This window comes from Lynx rufus, unplaced genomic scaffold, assembly GCF_022079265.1.
Source record: "Lynx rufus isolate CCGP_SWC_20201006 ecotype Redwood Valley unplaced genomic scaffold, mLynRuf1.p SCAF_1, whole genome shotgun sequence".
Lineage (NCBI taxonomy): Eukaryota > Metazoa > Chordata > Mammalia > Carnivora > Felidae > Lynx > Lynx rufus.
In genome coordinates this window covers 174,079,093-174,101,490 of record NW_025814823.1, presented here as the reverse complement: position 1 = coordinate 174,101,490, position 22,398 = coordinate 174,079,093, and the positions used below count along the sequence as shown (strand labels likewise).

The following is a 22,398-nucleotide window of genomic DNA, read 5'->3' as shown; positions in this document are numbered from 1 at the left end:
TTGGACTTTGGACATCCAGAATGGTGAGACAATAAATGTGTGTTCTAAGCCCGACACTGCAGTACTCTGTAATGGCAACTCTAGGAAACTAATACAGTTGGTAGTTACTCAAATCTTTTTAAACATTGTGCAGGTCACAATGGCTTAAGCATAGCTTGTTTGCAACCTCGGCTGAAGAGGAAGAATGTATGGTCACTGATTATTTATCCCAGATCTACAGAGGGGCACAGCTGAAGGAGAGAGAGCAGTGAGCCTTCCCCATCTAGAGGGTACTGGCCAAACCCAAGAAAGGAGTCTGGCAGCAGCCACCTTCACCAGCCTCTCACCCAGGTTTAGAGGGAGCTACCACCGGGAACTTCTGGTCTTGCCTCTTCCCTCCCACTTGAAGCTTCTTACTTTCTGGGAGCCTTGGTGTCCATGGCTATATCAAGACAACAAGAGAATCCCTATCTCACAGGCTTGTTCAAGAATCAGCAAGGATCAAGGTTGCAAAAGCATTCCATTAGAGGTTGTCTTTCCTCCTGGAGAGGGAGGCAGCAGACATATACAAGTTGGGACACCCACTTCCAGCTGGGAGGGGTTCTGGGGGAATAGCCTCACCTTGTCTCAAGGCCATGAAGCTGGGAAAGTTCTAAGCACAAACTGAGCCCTGACACCAGTTATGGCTTCCGGAGAAATGAGAATGATAATAAATAAGTGTAAAAAGAGTTAACAACACACCCTTTAAGCCAAGAAAAAAAAAATACGTCAGGAGGGACAGTCACAATTTTGTGGACTGAGAGGAGGTGTGAAGGGCTGGGCCACAGGGCTAGGAGGAAATGGGGTGAGAGGGGTGAGGGTTCCCTTCCCAGCCCCGGGAGATGGGGAGGAACGGAATAGGCTGTGTGTAGCAGCTGCTGGAGGTGCTGCCCCCCCTGGCTGAAGCAGCTGCTCCTCCTGTGCCCAGGCCCAGCCCATGCTTTGTGGCCATGCTTGTAACAGGCACCTAGCGGGACAGCGGCGTCTGCTTCAGGGACATGAGCACTGAGCGCAGGCGGGACACGTCTTTGCACTGCTTGCTGCTCTTGGGGTTGAAATCACACAGCTGAGCCACCTTCTCCCATTCTGTGCCTGGGGTCTCCTCCTTGGATTCCTTCACAAAAGCCTCCTCAGATGCCCTGCAGGTGGAGAAAAGACAGAGATTTCATTGCTGTCTGTCTTTCCCCTGAATCAGTGATGCTCTGCTCCCATTGAGTAAGCTGCTTTGCCCAGCCTACTCTTGGGTCCTCTGTCCAGAGTTAGCCCTGTGTCCTATGCCCTCAGGTCCCCAGAAACAGCCTTGGCATCAAAGGAAGCCTACTTTGGTCCTGCCTCAGGGCCTTTGTACTTGGCTGTCACCTCTTCCTGGAATGCTTTCCCCTATACTTGCTCGTGGCTTGTAGCTTCTTTTCATTCAGGTCTGAGTGTAGCTTCTTTTCATTCAGGCACGTGAGTGCCTCACGTCCTCAGCAAGAGTTCCCAACTGGGGCGCCGGAGTGGCTCAGTCAGTTAAGCGTCTGACTCTTGATTTCAGCTCAGGTCATGATCTCCCGGTTCGTGAGTTGGAGCCCTGCATCAGGCTTTGTGCTGACAGTGCGGAGACTGCTTGGGATTCTTTCTCTCCCTGCCTCTCTGCCTCTCCCCTACTCACTCATTCTCTCTCAAAATAAAATAAAATAATAAAATAAAATAAAATAAAATAAAATAAAATAAAATAAAAGTTGTTGGGAATCCCAACAACTAAAGAACCTTGGAGGCACTAGTGTAGTACCTCAGCTATTTTAAACATTTCCAAAACCTTGACAGAGGTAGGACATTGACTAACCACCTTACTAACTGGTTCAGCATTGCCTCTATGTTCTATGGACCCAATAAGTATTCCCCCAGAAAAGCATTCTGGTCAAATACACATAGAAAATTTAGTTAAAGAGGATCTTAAAAGTGAGACTTTCAAAGCCTTGAATGTACTGATGTTTATCCTGAACCTCTAAGGTGGAGTATAAGATGCAGATAGAATCTACCACATTCCAAGCATATTTGACTACAGAGCTCTTTTTAGCCCAGAATGACTTATCTCCATGGAACCACAGCCTGGGGAATACTCCATTGGAGTCTTTGCTTTTGGTTGGAATCAAGTTAGGATGAAAACTGGTGGTTTCTTCATCAGAAGTTCTGGTGGACAGTTCTAGAAGCCACTGATTAAGGAACAGTGGAGAAACAAAGTACAGTAAATACAGTGCAGTGGACAAAACCCAAATGTGGGAATCTAAGAAAAGGACAATAACTGATCTCCAGTGGAGAGGGCTGGGTCTATGTCTTATTTGGCCAGCAAGGGTCCCTGGAAATCCCCATTCCTCTCATGGCCCCTTCTGTATCTCAAGCAGGATCAGTTCTGCACATGTCAGGCAGGGAGCTCTTAGGTGATGCCTACAGGCTGTGCCAAGAATGAGCTGGCCCTGGATTAGGTGACGTGGCCCCTCCCTAGTGATCTTCCTTTCCTTCCATGTACTCATTTCCTTACCTATAAAGTGAGAATCAGTCTCCACCTTGCTGATCTGTCTCACTGGCCTGAGAATCTAACAAAGTGGTGAGTGTGTGCAGGCTTGGAAAAAGGCTATATGAGGTTGGATGACCAGTGGGGCTGAGGCGTGCTGTCTTAGGAGCTGTCCCTTCTAGGTCAAGAGGCTCTCCTCTAACCTTGCTGTTCAAAGTGTGGTGCATGGTCCAGCAGCATTGGCATCACCATGGGGCTTGTTAGAAATGCAGAATTATGGCCTCACCTCAGTCCTACTGAATTGGAATCTCTCTCCAACAGATCCCTCAGTGATTCACAGGCACAGAAAAGTCTGAGAAACACTGATCTAGACTCTTCCTCTCTTCAGGAGCCCCCTGGGCGCTATTTCCTCAAGCGCAAAAAGAACGCTCAACCACTTGTCATATATTCCCCAGCACCCATGCCCCTGTCATCCCACTCTTCTCTTTGAAACCTGTGGATCCTGCTTTTAGGATCAAGTCCCAGCTTATACATCTGGCACAACAGGCATTTTGCAACTAGCCCCAAGCTGACCTCCCATCCTCAGCTCCCACCCATCCATCCCCACAGCCCCAGCACTCCACTCATGGAGGCTGCCCTTGTCCTCTTCTAGCACATCCCTTCCTTCTCATACTGAAGGTCCCGCATCTCTGAAGCCGCTCCCCCAGCAGACAGTGGCTCCTGGAGCTCAGTGTGCCCTTCCATACCGCCCTTATGACAATACCCTCCTGACCATGAGCAACTTGGGGGGACAGGCTGTGCCTTATTCCTGTTCGAACAGAGACTGGCACTGGGCGAGTCCCAGTAAAAACTGGCTGAAAAACAGGTTGTTTCTCAGGTGGGTCCTGTGCTCTGTGAGAGAAGTGTTAGCCCAGACAGCATCAGAGGCCTGCCGAGGGTGAACCCAGAGTGAGGAACAGCAAATACTGGCACACACGCACGTGGCAGACATCACACATTCATCACTGCTTCTCCTTCAGCTTCAACATCCCCAATACATCTTCCAGGCTGTCACTACCAATCATTTGGGGGTGACATGAGAGGAAGCCTCTGCCATCTCAGGTCTAGATTAATCACAGTCCTAACTAGACTCCAAAGGGGAACATGTGAGAGGGGCCCTGGGTGGTCTAGGCAGGGTCTTGTCGCCAAACTTGGGCCGAAGTTTTGAGGAGGAGCAGTGCACTTGGGGGCAGGAGGAGAGAATGGGAGTGTTCCTGGGAGCATCTCTTCTTTATGCTTCTGACAGTCCATGTTTGGTTCAACAGAAGACTCCACCCCACCTCCCAGCCCTAAGAGGCCTCCCAGCCCTAAGAGGCCTCTCAGAGGGAGGGAGTTTGACTGTTTGCATTTGCCCCTCCCACCATTTGCCTGTCCCCCCCTGGGATGGACCGTGCATTCTTTCTCTGCTCAGATTTAGCAAAGCTGCCTCCAGGCAGAATAGATACTCAATAAACATTTGCCGCAGGGATAGAGGAGAAGGTCTGTGCCTGCACTAGCCCTGGAGTGCCACCTGCTCTGGTCATTGCCACCCCCACCTCATTTATACCCCACAAGCAGGAGACTCAAGAAACCGTGCCAGCCCCACAAGGGGTCCCTCGCCCTCTCCCGGTCCCTGACAGAGGAGCAAAGAAGACACGTACACATAGCCGATGATATCAGCATCTGGCTGCTGGTAGAATGCTTTGTCAGCGATCCTTGAGAGAGAAGGGTTAGGTGGGGGAAGACAGATGGCAAGACAGACAGGCAGAGGGTTAAAGAGAAAGGGAGACAGCGTTAGTACCTCCAGTTGGAGCGTGTTAGGAAGCACAGTTCTGTAACGCTTGGCAACTATCCACAACCCGGAGAGGAGAGCAGGGAGAGAGGCCTGAGTGCCTCTTCTAAAACTGCGCCAATCGTATTACTTGTCCTGTTCACAAATCTTCGGTGGCTCCTCACCACCCCGTCTATCCAGCCCTGTTATTGGAGGCCCTCCACCCGTGACCCCTCCTTCCTGTCTTCCCTCCTACCACACCCTGACTCCCCGGTGCCTGAGACACAACATCCTTTCTTTCATACTATGCTGTTCCCTGATCTAGAATACCCTCCCCCAACGCTGCCCTCTTTTCCCTAATGAACTTCTAGTCATCCTCCCAAGCCCAGGTCCTCAGACACAGAGGTCTCTCCTCCACCCACAGCCCTTGCTTCCATGGCCTTCTTGCAGAGAGCTCTACTGTTGAGTTCACCTGCACATGTGTGCTTGTCTCCTCTGAGCTCTTCCAGGATACCGACAGGGTCCTCAGCTCTGTTTCCCCAGGGCCCAACCCAGAGCCTGGCATGCAGCAGCTTCTTGAACAGAAGTGCGGCAGCTTCCCAGAGCCAGCCTTTCCTTTCTGGGCAGGCCAAGTACCTTGAAGGACACAGCCTCAAAGGCAGAGCTGCTGGCCAGAGTCTCAGAAGTGGTCTGAGACCATGTCCATGCAGGTGCTCTCTGGTGGGCATCCACTGCCTGCCTGCCCAGCATCCATCCGCCCCTTCCAGGAAGGGCCCCTGATTGTCTTTTGCAGGATCAGGCTGGCCCCACTTCAGTCCCTGTGGTTTGGGTGAGACTGACCCCATGCACACTATCGCTGGACTATCAGGGTCCCTCCCCCGGCACGGTCACTGGTCCTGGAATGGGCACAGGACCTACACCAAACCAATGAGGGTCAGGTTCAGGATTTCAGCTGAGCTATTGGGAGCAAGATGCTATTTTCACTGAAGTTGCCAAGAGAATGGCAGAAGCCTGGAGCTTCTGGTGGCCATCTTTCTGCCCCATCCCAGGACAAGAGAGGAATGCCGCATGGAGAGACAGTAAAAGTGAGCACCAGTCCACTTTGTCTGAGCCCCTGAGCCTAGTGTACCTGGAGTCCCACCCCAGCCTTTTCAGTTACACAAGCCACTAACTTCCTTTTATTCTTTAGCCTCTCTGGGTTGAAGTGTTGCCATTTCTACAGGCAGTAAAATCCTCTACCCAGGTTGGTTCTTCACTCCCAGCCAGGCCTGTGCTCCCTGTGACGCTAACTGCTGGGCCCTGGACAGTCTGGCTCCCATGCCAGGGTCCTGGGACCTCTTCTGCTGACTGCAGAACTTGCTTCTCTCTGTTGTGGTAAGATGACAGTTCAACAGTGTACCACCTCTGAAGGACTCTGAACTCCACAGGCAGCTGAGGAAGCAGCCCTGAGGGGTTCTGCTTCTGCTTCCTCTATGTTCTTGCCACTAAATCGCCATCCTCAAGACAGTTCCCATCCCATAACTTGTCTCACTGTCCCTGTGGCTGGCTTCATGTCCCCATAGCCCCCCTGTCTCCATAAATCCTCTCATGTCCCCACAGCCCCCTCGTGTCCTCACAACCCCCTTGTGTCCCCACAGCCCCCTCATGTCCCCACAGTCCCCTCAGGTCCTCACAGCCCCCTCATGTCCCCATAGCACCCTCATGTCCCCACAGTCCCCTCGTGTTCCCACAGTCCCCTTGTGTCCTCACAGCCCCCTCATGTCCCCACAGCCCCCATATACCCACGGTCCCCTTGTGTCCCCACGGTCCCTGCATGTCCCCACAGTCCCCTTGTGTCCCCACGGCCCCCTCGTGTACCCACGGTCCCCTTGTGTCCCCACAGTCCCTGCATGTCCCCACAGTCCCCTCGTGTCCCCACGGTCCCCGCATGTCCCCACAGTCCCCTCGTGTCCCCACGGTCCCCTTGTGTCCCCACGGTCCCTGCATGTCCCCATAGTCCCCTTGTGTCCCCACAGCCCCCTTGTGTACCCACGGTCCCCTTGTGTCCCCACGGTCCCCGCATGTCCCCACAGTCCCCTCGTGTCCCCACGGTCCCCGCATGTCCCCACAGTCCCCTCGTGTCCCCACAGTCCCCTCGTGTCCCCACAGCCCCCTCGTCTCCCCACAGCCCCCTCATCTCCCCACAGTCCCCTCATGTACCCATAGTCCCCTCATGTCCTCACAGACCCGTGTCCCCACAGTCCCTTCATGTCTCCACAGTCCCCTCATGTCCCCACAATCCCTTCATGTCCCCATAGTCCCCTCATGTCCCCACAGCCCCCTTATGTCCCCACAGTCCCCTCATGTCTCTATAGTCCCCTCCGATCCCCACGGCCTCCTCAAATTTCTATAGCTGCCCTCATGTCCCCATAGCTCCTCTCACCGGTTGTTGATCTTGTTCTTCTCGACTTGTTCACTCTGGCGCTGGTTCCACTCCTCCAGGTCCTTTTTGGCTTTCTCCCGCCACTCCTGTTCTGTCACCTTGGAGGCAGCATCTGCGATCCCAACAGGAGAATAAGTGGCAGCTTTCTTGTAAGAATGTGAGAGCACAGCTGCCCTGGCTGCTTCTCCCCTTGGCCCTTGGCAGGCAGCCTCAGGGCCCAACCTCACCCAATACCCATATTAAGGCAGTGCAGGGGGACGGGGGTCCTCTATCCTAAGGATTCCCCACCCCCCACCGTATCCCAAACAGTCAACCCAGCTGGAGCTGCTCCGAACCTCAGCCTGGCCCTTACCCAGCTCCTGCAGCCGTTTCCTCTGCTCCTCTCTCCACTTGCGGATGCTCTCAGGTTCCTGAGTCAATCTGTCAGCCTGGGCAATCGCCGCATAGCCGTCTGCTGGACCGTTAGCCTCCTAGGGCACAAATACACAGCAGCGTGCACAGCTCGTGCACCTGCCCCTTTGTCTCTGCTGCCTGACTGCCAAGACACCCCCTGCATCTGGATTTCCCAGCAGTCCCCAACAATCTCCCACCTGCTGCCTCTGGTGACTATGACCAGACCCTGCCTCTATACTTGCTGTGCCCTTTGCCAGCAATCTTCCCACTGGGGGACCCTGGGAAAGTTACTCAGCCTCCCTGTGCCTCACTTTCCTCATCATGAAGCAGGCTCAGTAAGACTATCCACCTTAACACTGATGTAAGGTTGAAATCAGTTTTAACATGTAAAGGATTCGGAGGAACCTAGGTGGCTCAATCGGTTGAGTGTCCAACTCTTGATTTCGGCTCAGGTCATGATCTCATGGTTCGTGAGATCAAGCCCTGCATCAGGCTCTAAGAAAACAGTGTGGAGCCTGCTTGGGATTCTCTCTCTCCCTCTCTTTCTGCCCCTCCCCTGCGTTTGTCCTCTCTTTCTCTCTCTCTCAAATCAGTAAATATTTTAAGAATATATATTAAAAAATGGAAAAGATTTTGAACACTTCTTGGCACAGTGAGTCCCTTGTGTTACTATTATTAAAGTCTCTCTCTATTACAATCTTATTCACCCACTAGCACTTACACAGTCTGAAAAAAATCTCACTTTATGTTTGCTTGTCCATTGTCTGCCTTCTCCATCAGAATGTCACCTTTGTGACAGTAGGATCCTTGCCTAGCCTGCTCATCACCCTGTCCTCTGTGCCCAGCACAGTGCCTGACACACAGAAGATACTCAATTAGCATCTGCTAAGTGAACAGGCAGCGCTGAGATAGGCAGGATGGCCATGGCTAAGACTGCACAGTGGTATAAGCCTTGCTGGGCCTGTTTTTTCATCTGAAAATGAGAATAATAATAAAACTACTTCTAAGAGCTGTTGTGAGCATTTGGCGTGACAGTATTTGTAAGACATTTAGAAGAGTGCCTGGGAGCGCCTGGGTGGCTCAGTCAGTTGAGTGCCTGACTCTTGATCTCAGTTCAGGTAATGATCTCATGGTTTTGTGAGTTCGAGCCCTGCATTGGGCTCTGCGCAGTGACTGTGCCGAGCCTGCTTGGGATTCCCCCGCTCTTCTTCTCTCTCTGCCCCTCCCTCACTTGCACTCTCTCTGTCTCTCTCAAAATAAATAAATAAACTTAAAAAAAAAGAAGAAGAAGAAGAAGAAGAAGAAGAGTGCCTGGCATGGGGTGATGGCTCAATGAATGGTAGAATTATCATAATTATCATAATTATTCATTCTCATTTTATAGGGGAGGAAATTGAGGCCAGGAAAGATGGCATGCTGTAGTGGCAGGCATCCAGGCTTCTGACTCCCAGGCCAGAGCTCTGCCCACTTCCCTGTGCTGCCTGCCCGAGCTAGGGACTCCCAAGTGCTGGGGCTGAGAACTCAGCCCAGCAAGGATGTGGTTCCCCTCTGGTCTCGCAAAGCCAGAAACCTTTTCCAGTCCAGCCCCATCTCCTGCCTCCTCCTCTGGCACTCTGCTGGTCCTACACATTCCAGTCTTCACACACCCCACACACTCCTGCAGCCCCGCCTCTGTCTCCTGCTTTAGCTGCAATTGTCTCCCCTCCCTTCTCCAGCTGATGAAATCTTGTTCCATCCCACAACTTTCCAGCTCTGAAGTCACCAGCTCTGGGATATCCACCCCCTTGGCAGATTTCACACCCCTTCTTCTCTGTGCTCTATCACGGCCTTCACCTTCTGCACAAGAGTCTCCCCACTGAACCAGGAGGTCCTGGTGGGCAAAGCTGGACCTTATTTATAGCCTCTGGTTCCCTGTTCCATCCTTCCATCACTCCCTGTGCTCTTCCTTCAAGCACTCATCAAAACTGTCAGGAACTTTGGTGTTTAATGTCTTCTCCCCACAAGACAGTGTCTGGGGCGCCCTCTGTCCAGGAGTGCTCCCCACTGTCCTTGGCACACATCAGTGCTCAATAAGCAGTGGCTGCATGGATAAATATCCCTGGAGCCTGATGTGCCCAGATCAGAGGAAGTGCTGGGTAAACGCTTGCCCAAAGGGGTGTGGGCAGCCAGGGTGAAGGAGCACACAGTGGGGAACAGGAGGGCTGCAGTCTCCAGCTGTCTGGGGGGAGAGGGAAGGGCAGGCCCAGAGCAGGGTATGTAGCCTGGCACCTCCCTGGGCTCAGGCCCAGCCTTGGGTGGGACAGTTGGAACACTGCCCTATTCCTCTTTCCAGCACAGCATTACACTTCAATTTAGACAGTCTCTCACCACACCCAAGGGCCCTAATCTGGAGAACACAAGTTGATCACTAATGCTGAGTGAGCCCCACCCTGCCCCCTTTGGAACAAGACTGTCCTGAGGCCAGGCCGCCAGGCCTCCTGCCCAATCTTCTAGAATGTCCCATCTGCAGACAACTGCAGTTACTTTTGTGTATATGTGTTTATTCAGGTGCCGGGTTTCATTGTCCTCATGGCACTACTTGCTATCTGAAATGACTTGTTTGTTTACGTGTTTACAATCTGTCTCCCACCTGCCCCAATCAAGTAAGTGAGTCCCAAGCCTACCTCGGTAGAGTACCTAAAACAGGGAAGGCCCGCTGCAGGATTTCTAGAACATTCATTGAATGAATTATCATATGCTTGGGCTTGGGGACAGGGATGAATAAGACAACCCATTCCCTTAGGGAGTCTGGCATGGAGAGTCCCTCACAAATGAGGACCATGGCTGGGCTATGCACTATAACACAGGTCAGATAAAGAGAGGGGTCAAGAGAGGACACAGCCATTTTAGCCTGGGGGTATAGCAGGATGGGAAGAGACATGGAAAGGTCATTTCAGACCAGAGCCAACAGCGTTAAGGACCTTGTGGGGCCAGTGCCTTTGGGAAACTCTGGGTACATTGATGCTGCCAGGCATGGGAGGAGAAAGGGTGGGGTGTGTGGGCTGGAGAAGGGTCTCTTGAGCAGGAATTGTGTAACACTGGTGTCCTTCAGGCCCACCATCTCCATAAAACCTGCCCTAAAATTAAGATTCCCAGGTTATAGTGCTTTAAAACTTACAGAGAATCACAATTAAACAGTTCTTTACAACACTACACGACGGATTTTATGATCGGTGTTTTACAGGTAGAGAAATTCTAGCTCTAGAGTCCCAGGGTCACCCAGCTGGGAACTGGTGGAGCTGAGATTCCAACTGAATTCCTGGATGTGAACTTACTGGCCACGTAGCAGCAGGGACCAAAGTCACTTCTGTGTCACGTGATTTGTGACACGCTTACTCGGTCTCTCAGATAAGTCTACTTGCCCAAGATTAGAGACTATGCCCACTCCTCCAAGTGACCCCCCCCCCGGCCCATCCCCCATCTCTCTCACACCCACACACCTCTCTGCAGCAGGCCCAGGCTCTGGGCAAGGCCCACACAGACTGCCTCACCCTCTGTACTTTGCACACACTTTCCTATCAGCCAAGACCACCACATGCCCCCGGGCAGCCTGGAAACCCACTTCCAGCATCCCCTCCCTATTGTACTCCCTGATTCAGTGCAGCACCTGGCCTGGTTCAAGTCCCAGCTCTTCCCAGCTGTCTAACTAGAGCAAGCTATTACACTTCTCGGTGCGTCCTCCTCTTGGTCTGTAAAATGGGAATAATGACAGAACCTACATCATGGGGTGTCGGGAGGATGAAATGAGCTTACATGTAAAGCTCTTGGGTGATGCCTGACACACTGTTAAGAACTCAAATTCCTCGCTTTTTTTTTAAATTTTTAAAAATTATTTATTTTTTGAGAGAGAGACAGAGACAGAGAGTGAGCAGGAGAGGGGCAGAGAGAGAGGGAGACACAGAATCCGAAGCGAGCTCCAGGCTCCGAGCTGTCAGCACAGAGCCTGATGGAGGCCCGAACTCAGGAACCTTGAGATCATGATCTGAACCAAAGTCAGACGCTTAACCGACTGAGCCACCCAGGTGCCCCTTGGATTCCTAGCTCTTCATACCACCCCTGTATCTGAGCCTTACCATCCTGCACTAGCATCACTCCTCTCCGGGTCTCTGTCCTCCATTACAAGCGAGCTTCTTTGAAGAGGACAATAGCTGGTTGATTTGCCTTTACAAACGTCACCCCGAAGGGCACCTGGGTGGCTCAGTCGGTTAAACATCCGACTCTCCATCTTGCCTCAGGTCATGATCTCATGGTTCACGGGTCCAAGCCCCGCACTGGGCTCTGCATTGACAGCGTGGAGCCTGTTTGGGATTCTCTCTCTCTCCTTCCTTCTCTGCCCCCCCTCTGCTCGCATGCACACACACACTCTCTCTCAAAATAAATAAATTTTCTTAAAAATATAAATAGATAATGAATGGGAGTGGCGACATCCCACTCGGAGTGTGAAGCAGGGCCCACATGGGATAACTGCCGTGGGCCCCTTGTAACCTGGAGAGGATGTGCATGTGTGGGGGCCAGCAGGGCTGTGTGGCTCACTGCTGGGGCCTAGCAGGCCCTGTGCACGCCGGCCCATGTTGCACCATGTCCAGGAAGAGCACCACAGTGCTGCCAGCACACTGAGTCCTGGGAAGTCGTTTACTGGCTCCTCTTCTCTGGCTGCTCTGTGGACTTATTTTCCCAACCCCTGCCAGTGAGCAGCGAGGTTGGGGGCCACAGCAGGGCTCCTCTTTAACCACTTGAGTGTCCCAGAGAGGAAATCGGGTCAGCTGCAGGCTGGCAGCTCAGGTGGGCTCCCCAGTGGCTGCAGGAATGCTCTGAGCACCCCCAAGCTTAACAGAGAAGGGGGCAGGAATGGCCAGGACCAAAAAAGCAGGAAGCCACAGTCAGGGCCAGGCTTATCTTGGTCCAGTTGCCAGCACCCCTCTCCTGAGAGACCTCTTTGCTGGACATCACCATGAGAGCCTCCCCGGGTCAGGCTGGCCGAGGATGTGCTGTGACTCTGGAGACAGTCAGGAGGATGAAGCATATCCGTCTTTGGGATTGTCCATCTAAAGCTAAGCTAAGCTGAGCCGTTGATTCCTCTAAGTAGCTCAAAGGGGGATGATGGCAGTGAGTGGGGGGAGAGAGAGTTTGTGCAGGAGGGGGGAGTCCTGCAGGGGCCTTCTATCCTGTCCCTGGCGGTGCTAGATGGAACTGGAATAGGTGTGGGCAGACTTATCCTTACGCCTTGAAGACCAGGTTTATAGCTGGACCCCCTTGTGGTCTGGAGGCTGCCAGGAAAGAATAAGAAATGTAGTAAGAAAGCTCTGCCAAGGACACTTGACAGTGTTGGGCATGTGCAAGCAAGGCTTCCCCCCGTCCTCCTTCCACAGCACAAACCAGACCCTGGTCTAAGCTCAATCCTAAAAAAGTCTGCATGGGCTTTCTACCTAAGATTCGGGGGCTGCAGCCAGCCAGTTCCAGCACAAGGGGGTGGGACAAAGGGCACCAGATCAGGGGCAGGAGATCTAGGAGAACAGTTTTGCCACTAGGTTCCTGAGTGACTCATCTCATCCATGACCCCTCCCCTCTCCGTAATGGTTCTAGAATGGCATGGAGTGAAATGATTTACACATAAACACACTTGGATTATTAGCAGTGAGAATAAGAGTTCCCATTGAGACAGGGAAGGAGCCCCGGGGTTCCCTATGGGGAATAGAAAGTAAGTCTGGGGGGCCAGGAAAGGAGAAGACCTCAAGATCCTAACCTATAGAAAGGGAAAATTAGCTTTTTTTTTTATTTAATTTAATTTTCTTTCAATGTTTATTTACTTTTGAGAGACAGAGCATGAGTGGGGGAGGGGCAGAGTGAGAGGGAGACACAGAATCTGAAGCAGGCTCCAGGCTCTGAGCTGTCAACACAGAGCCCAATGCAGGGCTCGAACCCACAAACTGTGAGATCATGACCTGAGCCAAAGTCAGACACTTAACTGAATGACCCACCCAGGTGCCCCTAAGCATTGGCATTTCTTTATTAAAAAAAAAAAATTTTTTAATGTTTATTTATTTTTGAAGGAGAGACACAGACAGAGTGTGAGTGGGGGAGGGGCAGAGAGAGAGGGAGATACAGAATCCGAAGCAGGCTCCAGGCTCTGAGCTGTCAGCACAGAGCCTGTCGCGGGGCTCGAACTCATGGACCGCAAGATCATGACCTGAGCCAAAGTCAGACGCTTAACCGACTGAGCCACCTAGGCACCCCGAAAGGGAAAATTATCTTGCTCATAGTGTTCTAAGTATTTCTGTGGTCCTAAGTATATCTCCAGCTCCAGGTCCACTTTAGGACACAGACTTTTTGGGTCAAGTGAAGTCCTTTTGAGTGTGCCCAGGACAGGGGCCGCCTGAACTCTATGACCTACCAAACTGTACAGGAATAAATACTGCTTACTTGGAGCTCTCAGGCCGGAAGGGACACAAAATTCCTAAAGTCCTAGAGCCTGACTTTTCTAGCTCGCCGATAGTTGAGTAATTTTCCAGAAATGGGACTTGGCTAGGTTCCTTGTGTAAGGTACCAGCCCATCCCTCTTACATAAGAAAGTATTGTTTATTCCCCACTGAGGATTTGGGAGGCCAGCTCTTCAATAGGGTGGGGCTCAGGAGATCCTGAAGCTGCAGCCCCAGGGGTCAAGGCTCTTTGACCCAGCCAGTGAGAATTAAGCCTCATCCAGCAAAGACTTTACCTCAACTAAGCATGGGTGGGGAGGGACTGTTGAAACTGTGGGGGTCCTGGGGATGCCATTTGTGGTCCAAGTTCTCCCAGTCTACTGACTCTTAAACCGATTTGTGTACAAATGAGGGGAGGCAGTAGGCAAGTACAGAGGGCAGTCTAACCAGAAAAAGGTGGTGTGTGTGTGTGTGTGTGTGTGTGTGTTATAAGACTACTATGAGGAATTTTAAAACAATCCAGTGAAAGTGAAAGCCTTTTTCTTATCTCACGCCCAACCTTGGGGCTAACCACTGTTAAGCATTGTTAACAGTTGGTACACATCCTTTCAGATATTCTGTGCAAACAGATTTCTACAATAAAAACCTGGACCATACTGTGCATATTATTCTGCAATGGGCTTTTCTACTTAATATATTGTGGGCCTCTTTTCATGTCAATACAGAAAGCTCTGATTGCTCTTTTAAACAACAGCACGGTTTTCCAGTTTACCTACTCAGTCCTTTGATGCTGGACACTTAGGTTGTTTCCAGTTTGTTTTTTTGTTTTTTTGTTTTTTTTTAACTTTTTATTTGAGTGTAGTTGACATACAATGCTACATTAGTTTCAGTGTACAATTTAGGAATTCAACTTATGTATATGTTATGCTATGCTCACCATATAGTCTGTCTGCTCTTACAAACAGTCCTGCAGGGGCGCCTGGGTAGCTCAGTCAGTTAAGCATCCGACTTTGGCTCAGGTCATGATCTCACAGTTCGTGGGTTCAAACCCCATGTCGGGCTCTGTGTTGGATTCTGTGTCTTCCTCCTTCTCTGCCCCTCCCTCGCTCATGCTCTGTCTCTGTCTCTGTTCTCTGTCTTTCTCTCTCAAAAAATAAATAAACATTAAAAAAATAAATAATCGTGCAAACATCTGGGAGTATGGGAGTCCTTGTCCAATTCTTTCCTTAGGGAAATTTTTTTTTAATTTTTTTAATGTTTATTTATTTTTTGAGAGAGAGAGAGGCAGAGTGTGAGCAGGAGAGGGGCAGAGAGACAGGGAGACACAGAATCTGAAACAGGCTCCAGGGTCTGAGCCGTCAGCACAGAGCCCGACATGGGGCTCGAACCCACAGACCGTGAGATCATGACCTGAGCCGAAGTCAGATGCTTAACTGACTGAGCCACCCAGGCACCCCTCCTTAGGGAAAATTCTAAGAAGTAGAATCAGTGGATCAAAGATCTGCCCACTTAAAATGCTCAGACATGTTAGAGATGGTCAGTTCAGCCTCCCATCCATGGTACACATGTGTGCAGGGCCCAGTGTGCGTCTGTGCCACTGTGGGCCACTTTATCTCTCTCTCCCTGATGGACATCACCATGGGCAACCTGAGGCCATGCACCATCAATCCCTGTCTCTAGTGGTTCTTATTCTTCACTCCCTTCCCCTACACAATGGGAAGGGGGAAAGGGAGGAAGGGAGGGAGGGAGGAAGGAAGGAAGGAAGGAAGGAAAGAAGGAAGGAAGGAAGGGAGGAAGGAAGGGAGAAAGAAAGAAAGAAAACATGTCAAAACCCTCATCTATATTCCCCATCCCAATGCATCAGACATAATGACCAGAATAACTTGCAGCCTTAATCCTTCTGATGATGGGGCCATAAGTTTTTGAGACCCAGGCTGTTGGTCCCTACCACGACTAACACAGAATCTTGCTTACCTGAAACACATCTCCATTGATGGTGGTCCCCATGTCCTCAGAACCAGCTAGAAAGAGAACAAAGAAATGGCATTATTCATAGCTCAGCTTAAAGCAAGCACAGAATGGTTCTACATTAGCTCCCTGAGCCATCCTCTGCCTATGCCCATGTGTGTATTAACACCCCCTCCCCACGTAGACATACTGGATGCATAAATAAGTTGGGCTCTATCCATGACTGTTCACAAATCCTTCTCACAGCCGTTATCACATTTGATTGTCACCACAACTTTGTGATGATGTTATCAACCCATTTTACAGATACTCAAACTGAGGCCCAGAGAGGCTTATGATTGCCAAGAGCCACTCAGCCAGTAATAGCCCCTCACCTACCTGAGATTACTTCACCCTCGGCCATGGCTAGGAATGGCCTGATTGTCTGTGGAGCCTGTGCCTGGTGAGGAGATAGAGGTGCTGTAGGCTCAGGGCGGTGTCTGTGAGAGCTAAGGAAGAGGGGCCCAGCGCGTCCCTGCCTGTCCCTGCAATGCCTTGAGCAACTGCTCCACCTGGAAGAGCAGGAACTGCAGCCCCCACCAGGCAGCACCTGGCCTATTTTTCCTCCTTCCGCTCCTCCCAAAAGGATTTTCTTTTGCCCTCAACAATGACTCCTCCTGGTCCCTTTCCCTGACAGCTGATTAGTCACAAATTCCTGTGGCTTTTGCTGCAACAGTGACCTTCAAATTTGCCCTCTGCCCTCTGCCCCCTGTCTGCTCTATCTGCCCTGTTAGTGGCAAACACCTAGAGGGCCATACTTGTGTCCTTTCTCCTCCCCACTGTCTTCTCCAGAGGTGGGCACAGTAAGAGTTCAGAGACGTGTGTTAAATAAACACGAATAAAACATATCAGAAAAAGAATGGATGGCTTTTGTCCACTCACAGGCCTCCCTGACTCCAGTGTCACACTCTCCCAACCCTCTTTCAAACCATCTGCCAGGGTTGATGTTTTGTAAAGCATACACTTACCTATGTCACTCTTCTGATTAAAAATATAATAAAAACAAACCAGAAAAATATCCACCTCTCATGAACTGCAGTGGCCCGTAGGGCCTGCTCCTGCCTTTGGGACTGTTCCCTCTGCCTGGAAGGGCTTCCTACCCATAGCCACACAGGCTGTTCCCTTACTCTCTCTTCAGCCTCTGCCCAAATGTTGTCTTATTAGAGGCCCTCCCTGACCACCCCGGACATTTACCCCTCTGGCACCGCTCCCTCCTGCCCCTGCAGTATTTCTCTACTTACCCCTCAGCCCGATAGGCTTTTTTGTGCATGTGCCTATTATGCACCTTCTCCACTTGAATGGACCCTCGTGAGGGCAGGGACTTTGTTTTGTCCACTGCTGGGGCCCAGCATCTAACACAGTGCGTGGCGGGGCGCCTGGGTGACTCGGTCGGTTAAGCGTCCAACTTCGGCTCAGGTCATGATCTCGCGGGTTTGTGAGTTCAAGCCCCGCATCGGACTCTGTACTGACAGCTCGGAGTCTGAAGCTTGCTTCAGAATCTATGTCTCCCTCTCTCTCTGCCCCTCCCCTGCTCAGGTTCTGTCTCTGTCTCAAAAATAAATAAACACTAAAAAAAATAATAAATAAAAATAAATAAAATAAAATAAAACCGTGCCTGGCACATACTAGAGGCTCAATAAATATTTGTTGAATGAGTACATCAAACCTCAGACCATAGTACGTGAGAACCTCTACACTCTGGCCCTGCCCACTTACTTCCCTGCCTCACTTCCCACCAGTCCCTCTCACAAAACCTATTCTGGTTTCCTCCTTCTCCAAACACAGCAGTCTGCACCCCATGACTTTCTTCCTGCTTCTCTCTCTAAAGAATGCTCTCTGGAGCCATTCTCCAAGGCCCAGCTCACAGGTCACCTCCTTTGGGAAGCCCTCTATCACTTCCCCTACTTCCCTAGACACTGATGGAAGGTTCCAGCTCTGGGATATCGCAGAATATTGTATAGCATCCCCCCACACTCTTATGCAGTTATTTGTGACCTTCCAAGGGTCATGCACTCCCTTCTCAAGGCAGTCTCTGTATCGTGTTCAGCTCCTAAGGGTTCCTGCACAGAATGGGTGAACAGTTGAGCAGCGAGTGCCGGCTAAATGGAAGGTGAATTGCTCTTTTGGGCCCACTGCTACCTGCAAGGTCTGCCTAAGGCATCTCAGAAACTGTGATGCCTCCTGCCAAAGAGCCACAGGAGGCCACACCAGCTTCCCACAGACAGACAAGTACCCCTTTACCAGCCAGATAGAGCTGTAAGCAGGAACCACAGTGATTTCAGCCTGGGGACTGAAAGGAGGGATACTTAATCTTATGGAAAAAATCCCTGGCTGATATACATTATAATTGACTATTTTCAAACAGTGATTGCTTCCGACCAACTATGTCAGCTGTCATTCCTACCCATTCAGCTAGGGCTTCTCCTATATAGGTGGCCTCATCCCTCAGTCAGCAGGGAGCTGATGGAGTTTTAGTGGCAGCACCTTCTGTGAAGGGGCTTCTCCTGGGACATCTCCTCTACCAGGGCCTAATGCTATCAGGGTACATTCATGATTATGTCAGTCTGTACACTTGGCCTTTCTGGAGGCCCCACCCCACTCTGGCCACACCAGTCTCAGGTCCCTGGTCCACAGTCCTTGTGCCTACCTTGGCCTTTCAAAAGTCTCTGCCTCAGTTTCTCAGTCCCTTGACTGCTCCTCTGGAGATGAAATTTCAGGCTCTTCGAGAATCCACACACACCCACACACAGAATTGAGTATCTGTTCCCACAATGCTTTCTGATTATTGCACATTTATAATCATACGTCCATAGTCAGAGGCCTGCAGACTAGAAGCGCAGCAGATATGAGTCCCACAGATAACCCTGTGGGTGTTGCTTCCCTCAGATTCCTGACCCCTTTTGGAACAAGGGCAGACAGGGTCCAGAACATTCCTGGGAGCTTACTGAGGCCCAGCAGGGGAAACAGGCTTGCCAGGAACTGACTGGGCAAGTCAGGGGCAGAGCCAGGCCAGGGCTCAGAAATCTGGGTGTGAAAATGTAAACCTTCTGGGGCCCTACCCAAGGCTGATGAATGGAAACAAAGTGTCCATTGCTCAGGCTGGCCACAGATCCAGCCCCAGAGGAGAGGCTCAATGTGGCTGAGGCACAGGCCTATATCGGATACCTCTTTCCCCAGGGGTAACAGGGAGTCCAACGGCAGGGCAGTCAGCACAGTGGCAACATCTAAGAGAACAGCCACAGAAGTGTTGATTGGTGGCAGCTCCGGAAGCCAGCTTCCTCCAGCTCCCAACAGGCCAAGGCACTTTTTCTCCATCCTATCCTGGCTTCTGGCACTATCGCTGGTTAGGAAAGATTACTTGCTCAGCACCATCTAGGCCTAGGAAGGTCAGATCAACTCCATGCTGTCTGGCCACCTACTGAGCCATCATCCCATATTACCTCCCTGATCTTCAGGTCCCACTTAGGAGGGCAGCTGAACATTTGCAGCTTCAGCAAGTATGAGTCTGGAAGGCCTTCAGAGGGCCATGTCTCTGCTTTTCTCCCTGCTACCTCCAGTCTGGGGTCAACCTGTACCCCACTCCTGCCACAAAGGGAACTTCTCATCCAGGCTGTAAGCCCCTGGAGCCCCACTGTCCTGGGATAGGCCACAACCTGCTCAACTCCCAGACGCCTCTGGCTGTCCTTAGCCTAGTTTCTACCTGCCCTTCTCTCTCAGAGGGTTCTGATAACAGCTCTTCTCAGCAGGGCCTCCCGCAGGCCAAGCCAGATTGAAAAAACTGGTGGTTTCAAGGAGGAGGTGTGGACTAATGAATACTGGTGCATGACTATAGGCAGGCATTTCCTAGGAGTTCCCTGGAATGTGTGAGCATCCATAATGAGGTGCTAGGAGCTGCTGTTTGAGAAGACTCCACTCTTGGCCTGGTTGGGTCACAAAGCCACCCCTCCATCCCATTACCTCCTAGGGTGATGGCCACATCATTTGAAAGAGTGTGGGGCCCAAAGTTGGGAGGGTTAGGATCAAGTCTCAGATCTTTCACTCATGGCTGTGAGACTTTGGGCAAGACACTCAGGCTCTCTGGGCCTCCAGTTTCTTAGATGTTACAAAAGGCTTGTTTCATTTCTTTTATCAATGGGGTACTGAGATGCTTCAAGCTCCTACATCCACAGAAACTGTCCTATTCATTTCTATATCCCCAGTGGTCCTGGCACACAGTAGGCACTCCGTAAAGGTTGAATAAAAACAAATATGACGATAAGGAACATTTTTTTTAAATTATGTAAGCTACCACTAATTCCAACAGGCCCATAAACCCCAACCAAAATGAAAACATTAACAAGAAGCACAGGCTGTTTTGGAGGCACCCATGAAGGTATCTACTTTTTAGCTAAATATTTTAAGAAACTGTTCTTTCCAGCCAGAACCAGAACAGGAGTATCATTGATAAACACGCTATCAAAGGGACCAGACCCTGGACCCTGATTCTAAAGCTAACCACAGTAGCCCTGGACCACCATGGAAAACCATTAATAGACAGTTAGAAACCCCCAGGAGGCTAGCACCACATCTGACTGAAGCCCTTTGTGCCCCTACCCCTACCTTGGTGTCTAACTCAGAGCCAGGCATATGGAAGACAGTGTGGTCAGGTGGAGGGGGCTTAGAGTCTGACAGAAACAGGTTTAAATCCTCACTGCCACTTACTAGTTGTTTCAGTAGTGTACCTTTTGAGCCTCAGTTTTGCCATCTCTGAAATGGGTTTAATAATGCATAGGAAAAGACTAAATGTAAGTAAAGTGGCTAACCCAGTGGCTGCAGGATGGCAGGTGGTCCCCAGGAGAGGTTTGTGAGTTCTTGGTGCACTGAGCGTCCTCTGCTTTTGCCAGCTGTAGGCAAGAGCTAGGACTGAGGAGCTGGGAGGTCTGTGGTTCTGCCCACACCTGCAGGGCTTAGCTGGGAGTCTGGGACAACCAGCCAAGGGGGGAGGTTCAGAAGGGACTCTCAGGGCCAGGTTATGTTGGATTCCAGAGCCAGGCAGTGGTGGAGCTGGCCCTGGGATGAAATGTCATGACAAATTCCTGTCCGTGGAGCCACCAGGTCCACAGACGCCAGGCAGGGCCTCAGAATCCAACAAGATTCCTCCCCATATCTACCAGGTCCCTCTCAGCCCTAGGCCTGCTCCTGGCTGGCCACAGCAGGCCCTTTTCTCTCCACCGCAGGGCCCCGAGGCCGGGTCTGCGCGGCCAGGTATCCGGGTGCGAGCCCCAGGCGCCCCCAGTTCCCAGGCCCCTGTACTGACTCACCCCCACTCGCAGGTCCCAGCTGGGAGAGGGCCGCATGGCTGCCGGCAGGTGCCCCGAAGCCCTCGTCATTCTCTATGCCCGCGATCTCACTCTCCTGCTGGGCCAGGAAGGCAGCCGCCGGGTCCTCCTCCGCCGCCTCGGGCGCCCCGCTCTCCGACGACGAGAAGAAGCCAAAGTCATCAGCCATTTTCCCCGCGTCTCTGCTGAAGCGTCCGCCTGGCGCTCGGCTCTGCCCGGCGCGTGCCCGGCGCTGCGCCCGGCGGCCGCGACACTGTCACCCGAGCCGCCCGGGAGCCGGCCTCGGCTGGGACTGGCTCGGCGCGGCGCGGCGGCCCCGCACTTCCTCTCCGCCACCGGGCCCGGCTCGCCTGTCACTGCAGCTGCAGGCGGGAGGAGCCGGGACGGGAATGCGGTGATGTCACCGGCCGTGGGAGGGGGCCCGCAGCGCGGCCGGAGGTCGCCTCGCAGCGGCCACAGGAGGGCGGCAGCAGGACGGTGGCGCAGCCCCAGGGGCCAGGAGGCCCCGGCAGCGCTCCCGCTCCCGGCTGGCATTGCTCTTTGCGGGGACACCAAGACGAGGCACAGCGCCCGGCCGGTCTAGAGGCAAGCGGACCGGGCAAAGCGGCCGGGGTATGAACAGCTCCGACCGCCAGAATTTGCGTCGCCCGGCTGGGCCCCTACTTAGGGACCTGGCCCCTTAAATGTTCTTCAGTATGAACTGGTCTGAGAAAGACCTATTTATCCATCTCAGGCAGGCAACCCCGGCCTGGGGAGCACCGGGGCGGGGGGCGTGGGGGGGGGGGTAGTGGCTGCGCAGACCTTCCTCCTGAGTCATTCTGCGGATTCTTCGCCTAAACTGGGCAGATATTATGAATCCCATTATTATGAGAGTCCCGCTCTATAAGAGGAGGAAAAGGAGGCTTGGAGAGGTAGACCCTACGTCCCACCGCCTCTTGCATCCTTCCTGCAAGTCCAGAGCATTCCCCACTAAGCCTTGTTGCTAAAGTACATATCTTATGCATCTCTCTTCATTTAAGGCGGCTTCAGCTCAGACTGCCAGAGTTTGGGTGACCTGACTGGGCCTCTACTTTACAGGCTGGGTCCCTTAAATGTCCCTTAAGTATGAAACTGCCTAAGAACGGCAGACCTAATTTATCCAGGCGTCCTGCCACTGGTCCAACCCTCCACCCTCAATAAACAGTCTCTGCCTCCTCCCTGCCAGCACTTGGCCAAGCACCAGGGCACCAAAATGTGGCAGAAAAAGCCAGCTTTGGCCAAGGAGAGATTACAGTCTATGAGACCAATAGATGATAAATGGCCCATCACAGCATCACATGTGAGGTGCTCTGACATTTAAACATTAAACATATAAACACCTTTAAAACTCTCCCTGGGAGACTCAGAGAACCACCATCAGATTTGGACATTGGGATTTTTCTCTTTCTGATTTGACACTTGAAAGTCAACTATGAATTGGAAAACAGAAAGAAAAGACACGCCCTAAACTGTGAGTAGTGGTT

General features: G+C 51.8%; 1 protein-coding gene across 1 annotated transcript; it reads right to left on the bottom strand.

Annotated features, from left to right (window-relative positions):
* Positions 1-693: 693 nt before the first annotated feature.
* On the bottom strand, positions 694-21,243 carry CLTB (clathrin light chain B). Its single transcript, XM_047090847.1, has 5 exons — positions 20,879-21,243; positions 15,546-15,592; positions 7,076-7,193; positions 6,724-6,835; positions 694-1,157 (listed from the first exon to the last, which is right to left on the bottom strand). Exons 1-5 carry the CDS (start codon positions 21,063-21,065, stop codon positions 986-988), a joined length of 636 nt encoding a protein of 211 aa, XP_046946803.1. The 5' UTR covers positions 21,066-21,243; the 3' UTR covers positions 694-985.
* Positions 21,244-22,398: the final 1,155 nt, after the last annotated feature.